General features: G+C 35.0%; 1 protein-coding gene across 1 annotated transcript; it reads right to left on the reverse strand.

The window, feature by feature from the left end:
• Positions 1 to 1,711: 1,711 nt before the first annotated feature.
• Positions 1,712 to 11,683, reverse strand: LOC307053828 (uncharacterized protein; the record flags this gene model as incomplete). The annotated part of the gene is made up of 3 exons (XM_079705288.1): positions 1,712 to 1,958; positions 6,335 to 6,386; positions 11,539 to 11,683. 3 exons carry the CDS (start codon positions 11,681 to 11,683, stop codon positions 1,712 to 1,714), a joined length of 444 nt encoding a protein of 147 aa, XP_079561414.1.
• Between the last annotated feature and the right edge of the window lie 3,662 nt (positions 11,684 to 15,345).

A 15,345-nucleotide genomic window follows, 5' to 3' on the forward strand; every position in this document is an offset into this window, starting at 1 on the left:
TATAATTGCACTGAATCTATAAATCAAATTTGGCAGATAATAATGATTCTTCAGATCCACAGTCATGATATATTTCCCTTATATTTAGACCTTATTTAACCTTTATAAGTATGTTTTAATAGTTACTATTAAGAAGAATTGCACACTTCTGTTAGATTTATTAATAGGTGTGCAACCACAAAGGTTTGACTTGTCATATTCTCATGGTACACAAGTCTGACACAGCATCAACATTACTAATGGAGAGCAAAGGACTCAAAAAAGGAGCAACAGTATTCTCTGCATCAACATATGACAGACCTCAAACTATCAGATATGTTTTTCAGAATCCACTTTTCCACAAAAGACACATTTTTTATTTCCAAGTGAGGAAAGCTAGTAGGCAAGAGAAGGTTTCAGATATATCAGCATCTAAAGTTTGATATTCACATAGCCTTCATCTGGCTACATTACTAATTTCCAATCTTCAACAGAACTGTGGTCCATGAATTTCAGATTCATTTACAGTGAACAATCTAGATAAACCATATCTAGCATTCTAGGAATGCTAAAAACATTTACACTTTTAGCATTCCTAGAATAGTCAACTGTTGGATAGAATAACCCATTCAAAATCCTCATGATTCATTTTCACTTGTAGTCAGTAAATTCCATCACTCACTGAAGGACAAACTTGCCTCAGATACCTCTGGCCTTAAATTAGTCTTTTGGGAAGAGTTTTAATCATAGATTTAATTTTTATATGAGAGAACTATTCAGGTTTTTTTCCTCTTGGGTCAGTTTTCATAAATTTAATTTATTACAATAATATACATTTGATTTCAAGATAAATGGTTTTTGCTTCTATTTTAGATTTTTTATTTTATAAAATATTTTAAATATACCAAAAAGAAGAAAGAATAAATATTACAACAAATATTATCTACTTAACAATTAATATTTTGATATAATTCTTTCATGTTTATTTTCTCAAGAGTTCTAAAATAATTTACTGCAAGCTAAAGTTTTTCCTTATCATTTTGTTTTGAAATTAACAAGATAATTTCCAAGGAATAATGAATTTTTAAAAACACACTAAAATTTGATTATCATCATAGAGCCTCTTCAACCTTTAGACATAGAATTCATATGTTTGGCCAGCAAAGAAAAAGATAGATATTGATAATGAGGAGGAAGAGGAGAATGATAAAAATAAAGGAGAAGAAGATGAGGAAAAGGAGAAGGAAGAGGTAAGGTGAAGAAGAAAGGAAAAAGAAGAAGGAGGAAGAGATAATTATGAAATAAGACATATTGGTAAATTTCTTAGCTATAAGAAGAAAACGTAAGAAGGAAACGTTGCCATGGTTGATGATTGTATCAATACACCACAGCAAGTTTAATGTGATTAAAAACTTGAAGCTTAAAACACATTTGCTATGTCAGAAAAAGTTTATTATTAGACATCGGATGCTAAAAGGCAAAGACTTGCTAGAGTATAATGACTCTTCGTCCTATATAGAAAGAGAATCCCTGAGAGTATCACTAATCAAACACCAACATTTAGTTCATCAAGTTGTCTTCATATTAATGTCAGAAACCAGGTGGTCCAAATAACAGTTTCATTATCAAGACAAGATAAATGAAGCAAGCAGGTTATGGAATAAAGTTTTCTAGATGAATCAGAGTCTCACAGAAGACGAAGTCCACAAATTGTAAATCTTCATATAATTATTCAGTAGAAGCCAGAAAGCCAGTATCTTCTATAGTAACTTGGATGGTGGCAGCCATATCCATAGCCTCCATAACCACAGCCATAGCCCAGCCTGTGGAAGCTGCCACATCCACAGCCGTAGCCATGGCCCAGGCCACCAAAGCCTCCGCATCTGTAGCCCAGGCCTTGGCAGTAGTTGCCGTAGTAGCTCATGGTGTCAGGAGTGGTGAGTCTGACTTCGTATTGTAGGTCAGCTTTGTGACTGTGACTGCACAAGAGCATTTATATATGCTGGTGGGTGTGGAAAGCCACACCTCTAAATGTCACCCAATAGAACACATTATTTGAAAACTATGTCAACTATCTTGTTTCCTAACTTCAAACCACGCCTTCCACTTGTTTTGTGACTCCTTATTTAAAAGTTATGTGACACATTTTACTTTCTGTTTTATTTGAATTCCTAGAAAATGATTTTACTGCTAATAAGACACTATTGTGTTTATAATCCCCAAACTTGTTTGGGTTTCTGAGTTTCAAGCTCCATGAATAAATTTCTATAAGCTTCCATTCTTCAAATTGCACTGCATGAGATTGCATTTACCCTCTAATTATACCCTTCCCTTTGCTGTTCCATGATTGTTGACTCTTTTCTAAATTATGGGTGTTATCTTTCTTCTCCAAAGAATTCACATAAATTGAACCATAATTTTCTCCAAAATACTAATCCTATGAAAAATGACAATCAACTATGATGTATGTCTTAAAACAAAGTGCTTTTAAAGTCAGCAGAGAACCCCATTTAGTAGTGCAGTGATGTCATTTAATTTTTAAAAGAGCCACAAACTGAAGGCAAAGGAATTTCTCAGTCATCACATTTCAGGTACAGTAAGCATGTTTGGTATATACCATTGAAGATTGCAAAAAAAGAGTTCCTCATAATCACTATAAGTAGCTTAGCTCCCTACCCCCAACTATATTCTTATTCCAGATACTAAATTCCATATTATGATAAGATCATAAAATTGCAGGATTCAGAGAAACTTGGGGTACCGTTTATTTGTGTCCTTTATTATTTTATAAACAAGTGAGAAACCTGCAACTCAGACAAACAATTATACAACAATGATCTTTAGTGACAGTTGAGGACTAAAACTTTAGTTCACCAGGTAAATTTGAAATTTCCGCACTGCATGTTAGGGAGTTTATTTTCACATAGTGCACAGCTGCTTTATATTTTTGTTTATTCCCCTGTTTATTCCCACTATCATTAGATATAGATGCAAGTGACCTGAAACCAGTATATTCAGCTTGTCCCACTTTAAAAAAAGAAAGCTCAAAATAATTGAATATCAAAAAGAATATTGATGATTTTTGAACTTCCTTTACACTTACTACACTGGTTTCCCCTACTAGTTAATTAAGAGTACAGTGTGATTAGGTGTTTATATATTTCTATATTGATGGAACTTTCAAACTACAAATTGAAGGGAATTATTAGTGGTAAAGTACTGCTCTATTTGAATCTACTTTAGCTGGAAGAATTTAGTTTCAATAAAATTTAAGGTAAATTTTTTAAAAGACTATTGTCTTTGGTCCTGGTCATAACCCGATAAGACCAGTCATTTTGCTTTATCCTCAATTATAGAGGTTCTCATGCAATTTAACCTAGGAATTACTTCCTATGTTCTTCTGCTTCAACTCCTAAAAGAGAAGCAAACCTCCAGCCCTAAATTTTGTCTGTACATGAAACACCAAGTTATCTGCCTCCTCTTTTCATTCTCAGCCCGCACTGCCTCCTACCCAGCACAGAAGGGACCAAACTCTCCCCCATTCACTCTATGACTCACACTGGTTCCTGTAGAAAGACACTCTTTCCAGTCTTTTGTTTTTGTGAGATACTACTGCCCTCGCGTCTTAAGATTTTGACAAATATCCATGTTAAGGAATCATTTTATTTCTTATAACAGTGATTTATTTTGTCTTTAATCCATATATGCTTTTTAACTGTATTCATATAAAAGTCAGTCTTATTCTGTGGTTTTGAAACAACTATGGAAAAAGTGAACAAACTGTAATGGGTAAGGAGAAAATCCAGTTCCCTCAAAATGTCTTTCAACTCAGTAGACTCTGGACATCAGCCAATTTGTCAAGGTAATAATACATAAGCTTTCTTTTTGCCATCGTTGTACCTCCAATAGCTGCAAAGTAAGTGCAAGAACTTGTAAGCAATTTAAAAATTGCCACAGATCTTTGGTGATCCAGAAAAATGAATTTTTTTGGATGGTTCTCGATGGAGAGTACACATATAAATGACACATTGATTGGAAAACAACCAGATAGAATACTTCTAGACCTCGTGTGTCATGTATACTTTCATTTTTAAAGTAAACTATGATAATAGATAATATTTAATAAGCAATTAATAAGAGCCAGGAACTATCTGAAGTTTTTTTTGTAAGATTGTTTTTTGATGTGGACCATTTTAAAGTCTTTTTATTGAATTCTTTACAATATTGTTTCTGTTTTATGTTTTCTTTTTTTGGCCCTGAGGCATGTGGGATCTTAGCTCCCTGACCAGGGATCGAACCCACACCCCCGGAATTGGAAGGCAAAGTCTTAACCACTGGACTGCCAGGGAAGTCCCCTACTATCTGAAGCTCTTTACATGTATTGAACTCAAACTCAAAACAATCCTTTGTAGTACTATTACTATCCTGCTTAAGTATCTGCACAAGGTCACACAGCTAATCAGTGTCTGAGAGGAGTTTCAAAACCAGTTTTCTGGCTCAAGAACCTGTGTTTTTTGAGCTCACTATGTTGTTCATACAAGATACTGTCTCTACTGTCAGGTGAGGGTAAAGTTGTTTGACCTTCAGAAGGAGAACAACTTCAGAGAAAACTCTTAAACATTTAAACAAGAAATACTTAAACTATTTAAGCAAAATATAATTGCTTTTAAAAAGAAATAAAAAAATAAATGTTTTAAATATTTTGTTCTAAATCTACTTTGGTTGACTTAATAAAACAAAACATTCTACTCATAACTCAGTTTTTCTTAATTCTATACAAACCCCATCATGAGTATTGATTAATGTAATATTGGCATTTAGAAATATCTAAGGGAGTTGTTAGCCTGCTGAAGGCAGCCTGCGCAACCCTTTGGGGTTAATCCATTCAACAAATATTTACCTAATGATCACTATTTCTCAGGCATTAATATACTCAGGGTAAAAAAGGAAAACTAGTCCATGAACTTCTTGGAGGCTACATTCTAGCATAGAATGAGATATTAAAGCATTGATATACAAGTATTATATAACTAGTGGACTTTGTGCAAAAAATAAATGAATGGAAAATGAAATAAGCAAGGAGCTCTCTTTGGAGGTCTGGGCAGTTGTCTTGCCTGTGGTATAGTCTGGAACATAATCATGGGATATTGACTTGTTAGAAGACTGGGTTATTGTTCTTTAGCTAAATGTCTACAGAGCACTGTGTGATTCCAGATTTGTGGTTCTACCTCTCTACATCAAGACCATCTTGCTTTTTCATTGTTAGCTCTTGATATTTTCAAGTGATTTGACACAAACCAAATGATTTGTTTCTGTTAATCAGAAACTTCTTCTGCTACTTCATCCTTCTGCACTTGAAAACTGTGTTTTCTCTTTTATATATGTGTTCTATTTTAATATGATATTTTTAATAGTTTTCATTATTTTCCTATTTCTTTATTGATCTTTCTTTTCAAAATGTCAGTGGGACTTATATTAAAAACACACTTCTCTCCTCAGGTTTGTGTTGCATCTCATGAAATTGTAAATTGTCCCTCTAGAAACATTTACTGAGTACCCAGTATGGTTCAGACACAGTCTATACCTTGAGTATACATCACTGAATAATGCACCCTCTTACTCCCTGCTTCAAAGAATACTAGTAGTATAACTTTCCAAATATCACCTCTTTGATTATCCTTTTTTCCCTTCATACAATCCACAGTATTTTTAGGAACTTCTATGTCTATGACTAGAATAATAGTACAGGGAGTTTCACGCCTTAGTACTGGCTGAAAATTATCATTTATCACATACATGCACACCTTATATTTAAATTTTAAAAATTATATTAATAAACATAAGTAATGAAATATATTAGCAAAAAATACTTTGCATTTACTCTGCATAGTTGAAAAAAATCATCTCATAAAACTCTGAAGATTAGCTACATCATGAATATGTTTCCTCTCATCCCAACTGAATACTCAACTCTGCCCATAAACCTGTTTATTGGACCTTCCCCCATACCCACAGTCATGCCAAGATCTGTCTGTCTTTTAGAACACCTTCTCACTCTCCTATTCTCTCACTCTTGCCTACCACCTCTTCATTTCCCAGAGCAGTCACCATCAGACAGTAACTGGCAACTCCCCACCTTCTCTCTCTCATCAGCACACTTACTCTCTTTGAAACTTACCTCAAATTCAATATGTGAAAAAAATTTTAAAGACAAAAAACACCAATCTCCTTCCCTTTCACCCACCATGTGGTCAATGGTTTTGTTTTGTTTTGTTTCTCTCTTCCTTAGTGTTTCTATGTTGGCTCACAACTTCAAAAATCGCCAGCTATCAAAGCCAGGAACCTGGATTTATACCTGAGTCCAGCTTCTTTTTTTGCTTCCTCCAAATTCAAATTAATTGTCACTCCTTCAACAAATAATAGAGAACATTTGCCTACTTATCTTGGAAACAAAATAGTAAAAAGAAAAACAAATCCCCCATCCCTAGGGGACTAACATTTTACTGGGGGAGATGGACATCAACAAATACAGACTTAATTTAGTCATTCACCGAAAATTTACTGAATGGCTACTTTGTGCTCAATATTTTTTTTAGGCACTGGAAAAGATATTTCACAGTAGTAAACAAAGCTGACAAGAGCCCTGTATTCCAGAAGCTTACATTCTAGTGGGGAGTAGGGCAAATGACCCAGCAATCAGGCAATCAATCAAAAGAGAATGTTACATTGTGATAGTGGTAACTGCTAAGGACAAATTATAAAGCAGAGGTGGGAGATAGGCAATGACCAATGGGGGAACTGAAGTTGTAGATAGATTGTTAGGGAAGGCCCATCCTAAATACGTGTCTTCTAAGTGAAGACTGGAAAGGTGAGAACATGAGCCATGTAGGGCTACCTGAGGGAAGAGTATGGCAGGCAGATGGTACTGAAAGCACTCTTAGGAGCACCATTTAAGAAATAATTTTACACAGATACCTAAGGAGGTCATAGCAGGGCTTTGGGGTTGCTCTGAATCGGGTGGGAGGTGGTTGTTCAGGGTAGTATGAGAACATGTCTCTTGGTTAGGCAGCATGTTAAGCTAGCTCCCAAAACCATCCCCTTTCATGGTGTACACACCTCGCACTGCTCCCAGCACTGTGAATATAATGAGTTTTACTCCTGTGATCAGGCTATTTCATATGACACAGTTAAGAAAGGGAGATAATCTGGTTGGGCGTAACCTAATCATAAGATCCCTATAAGAGTAGAGTTTGCTCTGGCTGGTAGCAGAATAAGAAATCATAGGCTCAGAGCATGAGGATTTGACATGTCTTTGCTGGCTTGAAGGTGGAGGAGCCCATGTGGTCAGGCATGTAATTGACCTCTACTTATTCAGAGTAGCCTTTACCTGATAGTCAGTATAGAAATGGGGACCCAATCCTACAAATATAGGAACTGGATTCTGTCCACATCAGTATGAGCTTGGGAACAGACTCTTCCCCAGAGCCTCCAGACAAGAACTCAGCCCAGTTGATCCGTTATTTCAGCTTTAGGATACTCTGTGCAGAGAACCCAGGGACACCTTGACCAAGTTCCCATCCACAGAAGTGAGAGCAAAGAAATGGATGCTGTTTTAACTTGATAAATGTATGGTTATTGTTAAGCAGCCATAGAAAACTAATATAGTATCTTAACCTTTGTATCCTGCACATTTTTAACACTCAAATTCCTAAAATTAAGTCATAGCAATAGTCCTAAACTTCATTATCTAAGTTTTGTCACACATTTACAATTCAGAAGGCGTTCAAGAAGAATTGAGAAAATAATATCATGGTAAATTTGGAATATTATGCACATTGTTATTAATTTCAAAAGTAAATGTATTAGAGGTTGAGCTTCTAAGGACCTGCTTTCTGACTTTTAGCATAGCAACAAAATCAGTACTGCTTTAATGCCACATTCCATCTGTCAAACTTCAAATGAGTACACTGTTCTTTACCCAAAGAAAGTTTTCTCCTCTGTACAGGTCAATAAACCAAAGTTAAACAATTTAGCTTTTGGTCTGGTTATGTCATTTAATGTGATATTGGATAGTTTGTTAAAATTTATTTTGAAAACTGGGATCAAAATGGCTGTGTAAATCAAAAAGCTGTTGTAAATATTACTGAAGAAAACATAGGAAAGTGCTTTGAAAATACAATATCCTTTTTTTTAATGTATATTTTTATTTTTTTGGCTGTGTTGGGTCTTCGTTTCTGTGCGAGGGCTTTCTCTAGTTGTGGCAAGTGGGGGCCACTCTTCATCATGGTGCACGGGCCTCTCACTATCATGGCCTCTCTTGTTGTGGAGCACAGGCTCCAGATGCGCAGGCTCAGTAGTTGTGGTGCACGGGCTTAGCTGCTCTGTGGCATGTGGGATCTTCCCAGACCAGGGCTTGAACCCGTGTCCCCTGCATTGGCAGACAGATTCTCAACCTCTGTGCCACCAGGGAAGCCCGGAAAATACAATATTCTTTACTAAGTAAGAATATCCTTAAGTGATATTTCACTTAAAGAGAATCCAATGAAAGCCTAAAGCAGTATATTCCTGATTAAAATCTATGACCATCAAACTAATGCCTTTCTGATACAATTGGTTCTAGAACTTTAATCTTCTTTAGACTTATAATAGTTACAAACCAGGGCACTGATTCTTCTAAGTTATCTCTCTTCAATTTCATATTCCCACTTGCAGCAATTCCTAGATAACTGCTACCATTATTTTTGATGATGGTTATCACCTATGAAGTTGGAAGAGCTTCCCAGGCAATCTAACCCCACCTTCTAATTTCTAGTTTCTAAACGAAACTCTCCTGAAAATGTCGAATAAGTACATGTCTACTAGAGAAAACTGCATCTAGTTATTGATTATGGGGAAACAAACTGCTGAAAGAATCAGGCTAACACAAACACTATGCCCAACACATTCTAAATCCTCCCTTCTGGTATATTTCTTTCTTTCTTTTTTTTTTTTTTAATTGCAGTACGCTGGCCTCTCACTGTTGGGGCCTCTCACTGTTGTGTCCTCTCCCGTTGTGGAGCACAGGCTCCGGACGCGCAGGCTCAGCCACCATGGCTCACGGGCTCAGCCGCTCCACAACATGTGGGATCTTCCCGGACCGGGGCACGAACCCATGTCCCCTGCATCGGCAGGTGGACTCTCAACCACTGTGCCACCAGGGAAGCCCTGGTATATTTCTTTAATACTAAGCTCGGGCAGTATCTTTTTGGGGGGAACTTTCACTGACAACACAGACTTGATTGAATGCCCCACCTATGGGGTCCAATTGCTCCCAATACATAAATCTTTCCTAAAAGTCACTACAGAGAATTGTAATCATATATTTATTATCTGAATTTCCCTCTGACCAGTAAGTTCATCAATATCCCTGGAAACTTTTTTATGTCTTTCTACCACTTATACTTAGTACAGATTGGGCACAATGTGATGATAATTACTCTTGTGTGGATGGTTGAATAAATGCATGATTACATCTGTCATGGGAGGTGCCAGCATAGCATCACCAAGCACAGCAAAAATTAATAAGTTAAAGCTCTTGTTGACAATTAGCAGCCTTTTTCTTAGATGTCCAACACTAGTTCATCTAATAATACTTTGAAATGTGGGTTAATGTATAATTATTTTGTACAGTTCATAAAAACTTTGGTATTGGCCCTTGAACTTGTACTGCATGTGACATGCTCTATCTCATGTCTAAAATGTGTTACCAATGTCTGTTCCTACTATTTTATGAGTCAACAGCTGAAGGCATGCATTATCAATATTTTTTCGTAAGCAGAGACACAGCTTCATTTGTCATGATCATCCTGTGTTCTTGAAAGAAATTAAATATAGCGTCTTTCAGGATTTCTCCCCCTTTTTTCTGGATTTCATGTATTCTGTCTTTGATCAGTTTGGTTTATAGACTCCAAAGCTAAGGATGTCACTGTCATATATGAATATACAAGTAGGTCAATGGTTGACCGATTTTGTGGTTATAGCTTGAATGTAGCTGTCTTTCAAAAGCTGTCATTCATTCAAAGACACCTTAAAAGAACTTTCTTCCTTATAACTGAAAAAAAAAAAGTACTTCAGAGAGGCAATAGAGTTCCATACAATCTCCATTTTTGCAGGGTTTTATTACCAATGAAGCAAGTTGAATAAAAGGTGAAGTACCATCTGGAGATACAAATAATAGGTAAACAGAACAGCCAAGGACAATGCAAGCAGTTCTAGAAGCCTAGAAACAGAAATGATTATTAACACACCCACACACCATACACTGGGACTTCTGGACCTTTAAATAGAATCACAAACCGAATTACCTAAGTATAATTAGTTTGATTATCGAGGGAGTAAACTTAATCAAGTTAGGACATTTTGAGGAGCAAAGTTCTACGGTATGACAAGTGTCTCATTGGGCACTCCATGCAAGGACTTACTGAGACATGTATCCAAATATAACTTACAGCCCTGTGTACCTGAAAGCAAGGATGGCAACTTAGCAAACCAATTACTCTGTGATTCTGAAGGTTGTTTGATCTCCTTCAATTGTTGTTTAAGCGAAGACGAAAAAACAGCCTCAGTAGAAGAAATTCATTACGAACCCAGCTTCCAACAATACAACAGAATTAGGTCCTGCTTGAAAACAGCAAAAGACAGCAGGATGTAGAATACAACACTGGCAAATGATGCAGTAATGTTGCATAACGATCCCACTGTGAAGATATGAGGCTGGTTAAGAGCAGCTTCAGCTGCTTCGTTGATATACTTTTAACAAAATGTGAAAAGAGGGCTTCCCTGGTGGCACAGTGGTTGAGCGTCTGCCTACCGATGCAGGGGACACGGGTTCGTGCCCTGGTCCGGGAAGATCCCACGTGCCGCGGAGCGGCTGGGCCCGTGAGCCATGGCTGCTGAGCCTGCGCGTCCGGAGCCTGTGCTCAGCAAAGGGAGAGGCCACAGCAGTGAGAGGCCCGCGTACCGCAAAAAGAAAAAAAAAATGTGAAAAGAATTGCTGGACAGTCTCTCTACCCTCATGGTTACATAGAATTACAGGTACAACACTACTGTCGGAGCTTTCATGAAGAACACACACACAGATTGCAGACAGACATGCATAAACTCATGCTCAATGCCCATATGTATAGAAATCTTATTTATGAAGGACAGACAACTAGGACACATTTAAAATGCCAACCAAAGTAAGTTTAATGAAAGTAAATTTTCACAGATCTCACATGAACAATTTGGAATGAGAGTTCTGCCAAAGTATGTATCCAAAAGGAGAATTATTATCCAAACTGTAAATCCACCCCACTGCCCCAAATTAGAATTGCAAGTTCAGATGATTTTTATCAAGTCAGTCCTGGTATGCTGAAATCTGATCGTCTATCAAAGTGACCTAGGATTGGCTCATGATAATTTCATCTGAGAGAGGCACCAATGGAATGAAGTGTCCAGACGGTTGAATCAAGAAGAGGAAACTTGGCTGAAAGTTCTCAGGCATGTGTGAGGTTGAATGCAAGGTTTCTCAGTAAAAGCCAGAGGAGCAATATCTTCCACAGTAACACGGGCGGTAGCCGACGTATCCATAGCCACCATAGCCACAGCCATAGCCACAGCCACAGCCCAAGCCATCAAGGCCATAGCCCAGACCGCCATAGTAGTTGCCGTAGTAATATCTCATCTTGTCAATAGTTGAAGATTTAGGTGAGAGCAAAGCTTTTGCTTGCAGAATATGAACTTCTCTGCTTCCTTGGGGCCTTTTATACACCCTTGTAGTAGGTGTGACAAACCACAATCCGCCATGCCCTGCATTTCACCAGCTAATTTGCATGAAGACCATGTCATTAACATTGTGTTCATTTAGAGGAGAGGCCCACACCCATTAATGCTGGAATTCCTTTGCTGCTGCCTCATAATGGTATATGGTATACTTTTAGCAATAAAAAAAAATTGCCATACTTCATCTCTGTAACCAAGCATCATGAGTTTCCATAGCTTGAAAAGCACACATATTACTTAAGCTTACCTTGAAATAAGAACACCATCCCTCTGCAGACTTGAAGCACAGATGCACAGAGACTCCAGATCGCCATGAGATCCTATCATTTAATCACCAACATTTTCGTGATGTTTGTTTTGGCAGAGAAACAAAATGTTTAGATAAATACTGCTTTTGCTTTGTTTTACTTTTTTGACAGGATTGATTTTGACATTTGATTGTAAATAATGTTTTTAGGCTATTTTATAGCACTGTCATTCTTACTGGTTTGTATGTTTTTATGTGGTTATATGGTGTTCACTTTTATGAGCATCAACATTTCTTAAACATGAGATATCTACAACATGTTTTCCAGTAAAAAGTAAGTATGTATATAATTTTTGTGTGTGTACAGCACCTCTGTGTGTTATAGTTAGTGTAACACATGCATTATTTGAGGTCTATAGTATAAAATGTGTATATTGAGTGGTATTTTTAGTATAGTGATATCTAAAATACACTTCTCCTTTGTTAATTAATCACTTATACTGATTTAATTGATTTCCTCAATAGCTCTTAGTCAAATCCTATGTTCAGGAAAAGACACATTAAGAAGTATTTATCCAATACTGTGAATATAACATAAAACATCAATAATACAATGTGAAGAGTCAATGATATTTTAAGTTCTAGACAAGGGATTGTAAATGTATAAAAATAATAAATAATGCTATATTCTTATTGAGTTCTGCCTGCAAAATAGTCCAATAGTTTTTTGGGTTTTTTTTTTTTTTTTGGTTTGTTTGTTCCTTTATTGCCATATACAATATCCAATTACTGTACTATTTTTGTTAATAAAATGTTTACTTCTATCTAGTTGTTGCTGATGGTATAAAGAATGGTGATGGTATAAACACTAATGGTATAAATATGGCGGGAAAGCTCTATTTACCATGGAAAGGATCAGGGTCTTTATGAGACAGAATTATTAGAGGCAAAACACATTAATTTTCTATGGATTGATATTTTTAAAAACATCTGATATTAAAAATCTAGATCTTTTTCTTGACACAATTCCAATAGTGATAATAATTGAAAAAGGTAAAGATATATCTTTTTTATTAAGTAACTCTATGAACGTATTGCTAAAGGAGAGCTAATCCTTCTTTATTTTTTTGTTGTCCAAGAAGATTGCTTCAATTTAATGTACTATTAAATTGCATTATCAGTATTAAAACCATGTTTATACATTGTGAATGAACACTGGAATAAGGCAAGGATTTCCACAATTACCACTGTTATTGATCATCTTTATGTATAGGATGTCAATGCACCTGGAAAAGAAAATAAACTGAGAGATGATATAGTGGAATGTCAATATCATTATAAAATTTATCATATGGACACATTTGGAAAACACAAGAAAATCAAATCAACTACTTTTGAGAGTATAAATTATATGGAAAGTCACAAAATAAACATTACTCAAAGAGTTTCATGCATATGAAAAAAGCCTTTTAAAAAGTATAATTGGATGATAGCTTATTCCAATTTCAATAACAATGTCAAATAGAGAAAAGGATTCTTCATGAAATGTGCATAACACTGGTGAAAAACTTTATGGAAAGATATAGAAGACTTGAATGAATGAAGATTTATGCCATCCACTGTAAGAGAGTATAAAATACAGAAATGAGCACTATCTTTCCAGTTTAATTCATAAAAATAATAGGATCCTAATCAATATCACAGAGTGATAGTTGGTGACCTTTCCAAAATTATATTAATATTTATCTGAATAAAGAAGACAGTTTTCCACATTAGAACTTTTTCAGTAGATATAAAAATATGGAAAAGAAAACAACATGGCACCATCATTAGAATTAATAGTTTATGAGAATTCAATAAAAGGTCCAATTTATCATTATGCTTATTTCTTAGTGTTTTATTTAGGAATTTTACAAATACAAAGTATTATTCATATGATTGAATTTTGGTCACCTTTTGTGGTATACCTTTTAAGTACAAAAATAATATTAACTTTACAAAATGTATTTTCATGTTGGTCTATCTGATCTTTGAACATCTAGAAAAAAATACTCTGGAAAGATTTATTGGGAATATATTTACTTGCTTTCATAATTATTGATCAAATTAAATTGTCCATTCCTTTTTGAAGTATTTATGGAATAAAACATGACTGTTATTCAGATATTTTAAATTTCTTAGCATGCAACCTGAATGCTGTTGTACTATTATTTGAAGGGAAAAAAACCCTTCTGTTGCTATGTTATATCTTCTTGCTCATGTTTAATTTCATTACACAAGAAACACACACACACACAACATTTACATCACGAGGTTTTTTCCTATTTTCTTGATTTTTCTAAACTACTGATCAACTTATTACCCCTACAAATCTTCTATACTCTAATTTTTTAGCATTTGCTTTGATTTTTATTATTTCTTCTTACATATTTTGTAATTGCCATTTTAGCCTTTTCCTAACTTTTGAACTATACAAATATGTCTTGCTAAATCCTAAACATTTAAAGCTCTGCATATGTTTCATTTTATATGTTGAGATACAAATTTAGATTTTCATATGCAGGTCTCATTTTCTAAATGTTTTATTCTCTTATTATTTTAACACATTATTTAATTAAAGTACATATTTCAGTAAAGTTTTTGTTAAGTTAATCTCTAGTTTTCTAGTATCATGAGTTGACAATACAAGCACAATTTATTATTTTTTTAAACTATTGAGCTTTTCCTGAAACATAGAATATGCTTACTGTTTTTCTAAATATTCAACAAATATGTTAAAAAGAACCTATATTTAAGAACTTTACTATTTTTCTATAACATTAATTGTAATTTTTGCTTCATTTATGTAAATTATTTTTCTATACATAATCTCTCCTAAATTTATAATTTTATGATAAATTGTCTAACACCAGTTATGTTTCTCTTAAATTTGCTTATTTCTAATATTTCTCTTCCTATTATTTCAAGCTCTATTATTTGGCTCACTGTTGACTATAGCTGTAGTAACTTTATTACCATTTGCAATCTTATCAATGTGTAGTAATACATTTGGACTATGTAATACGCTTCATTTATACTTTATTTCGTAAGACTTTTGCCGCACTTGTTTTCATTCTGTTTTGCCTTTTATAGTTCTGGCTATTTTTTCTTTAATATATAGTTACCTGTTTTGTGTTCAAAGCAGATGATCACTACTGCCACCTAGTGGCAGTATACTCCAAATTTGCTAGAAATATTACCGATTTGATAAATACTATGTTTGGAACAATAAAGTAATAATACCTTAGATAGTGTCATAAAGTTCTGGAGGTTATGTA

This window comes from Hyperoodon ampullatus (assembly GCF_949752795.1).
Source record: "Hyperoodon ampullatus genome assembly, chromosome: 5".
Taxonomy (NCBI): Eukaryota; Metazoa; Chordata; class Mammalia; order Artiodactyla; family Ziphiidae; genus Hyperoodon; species Hyperoodon ampullatus.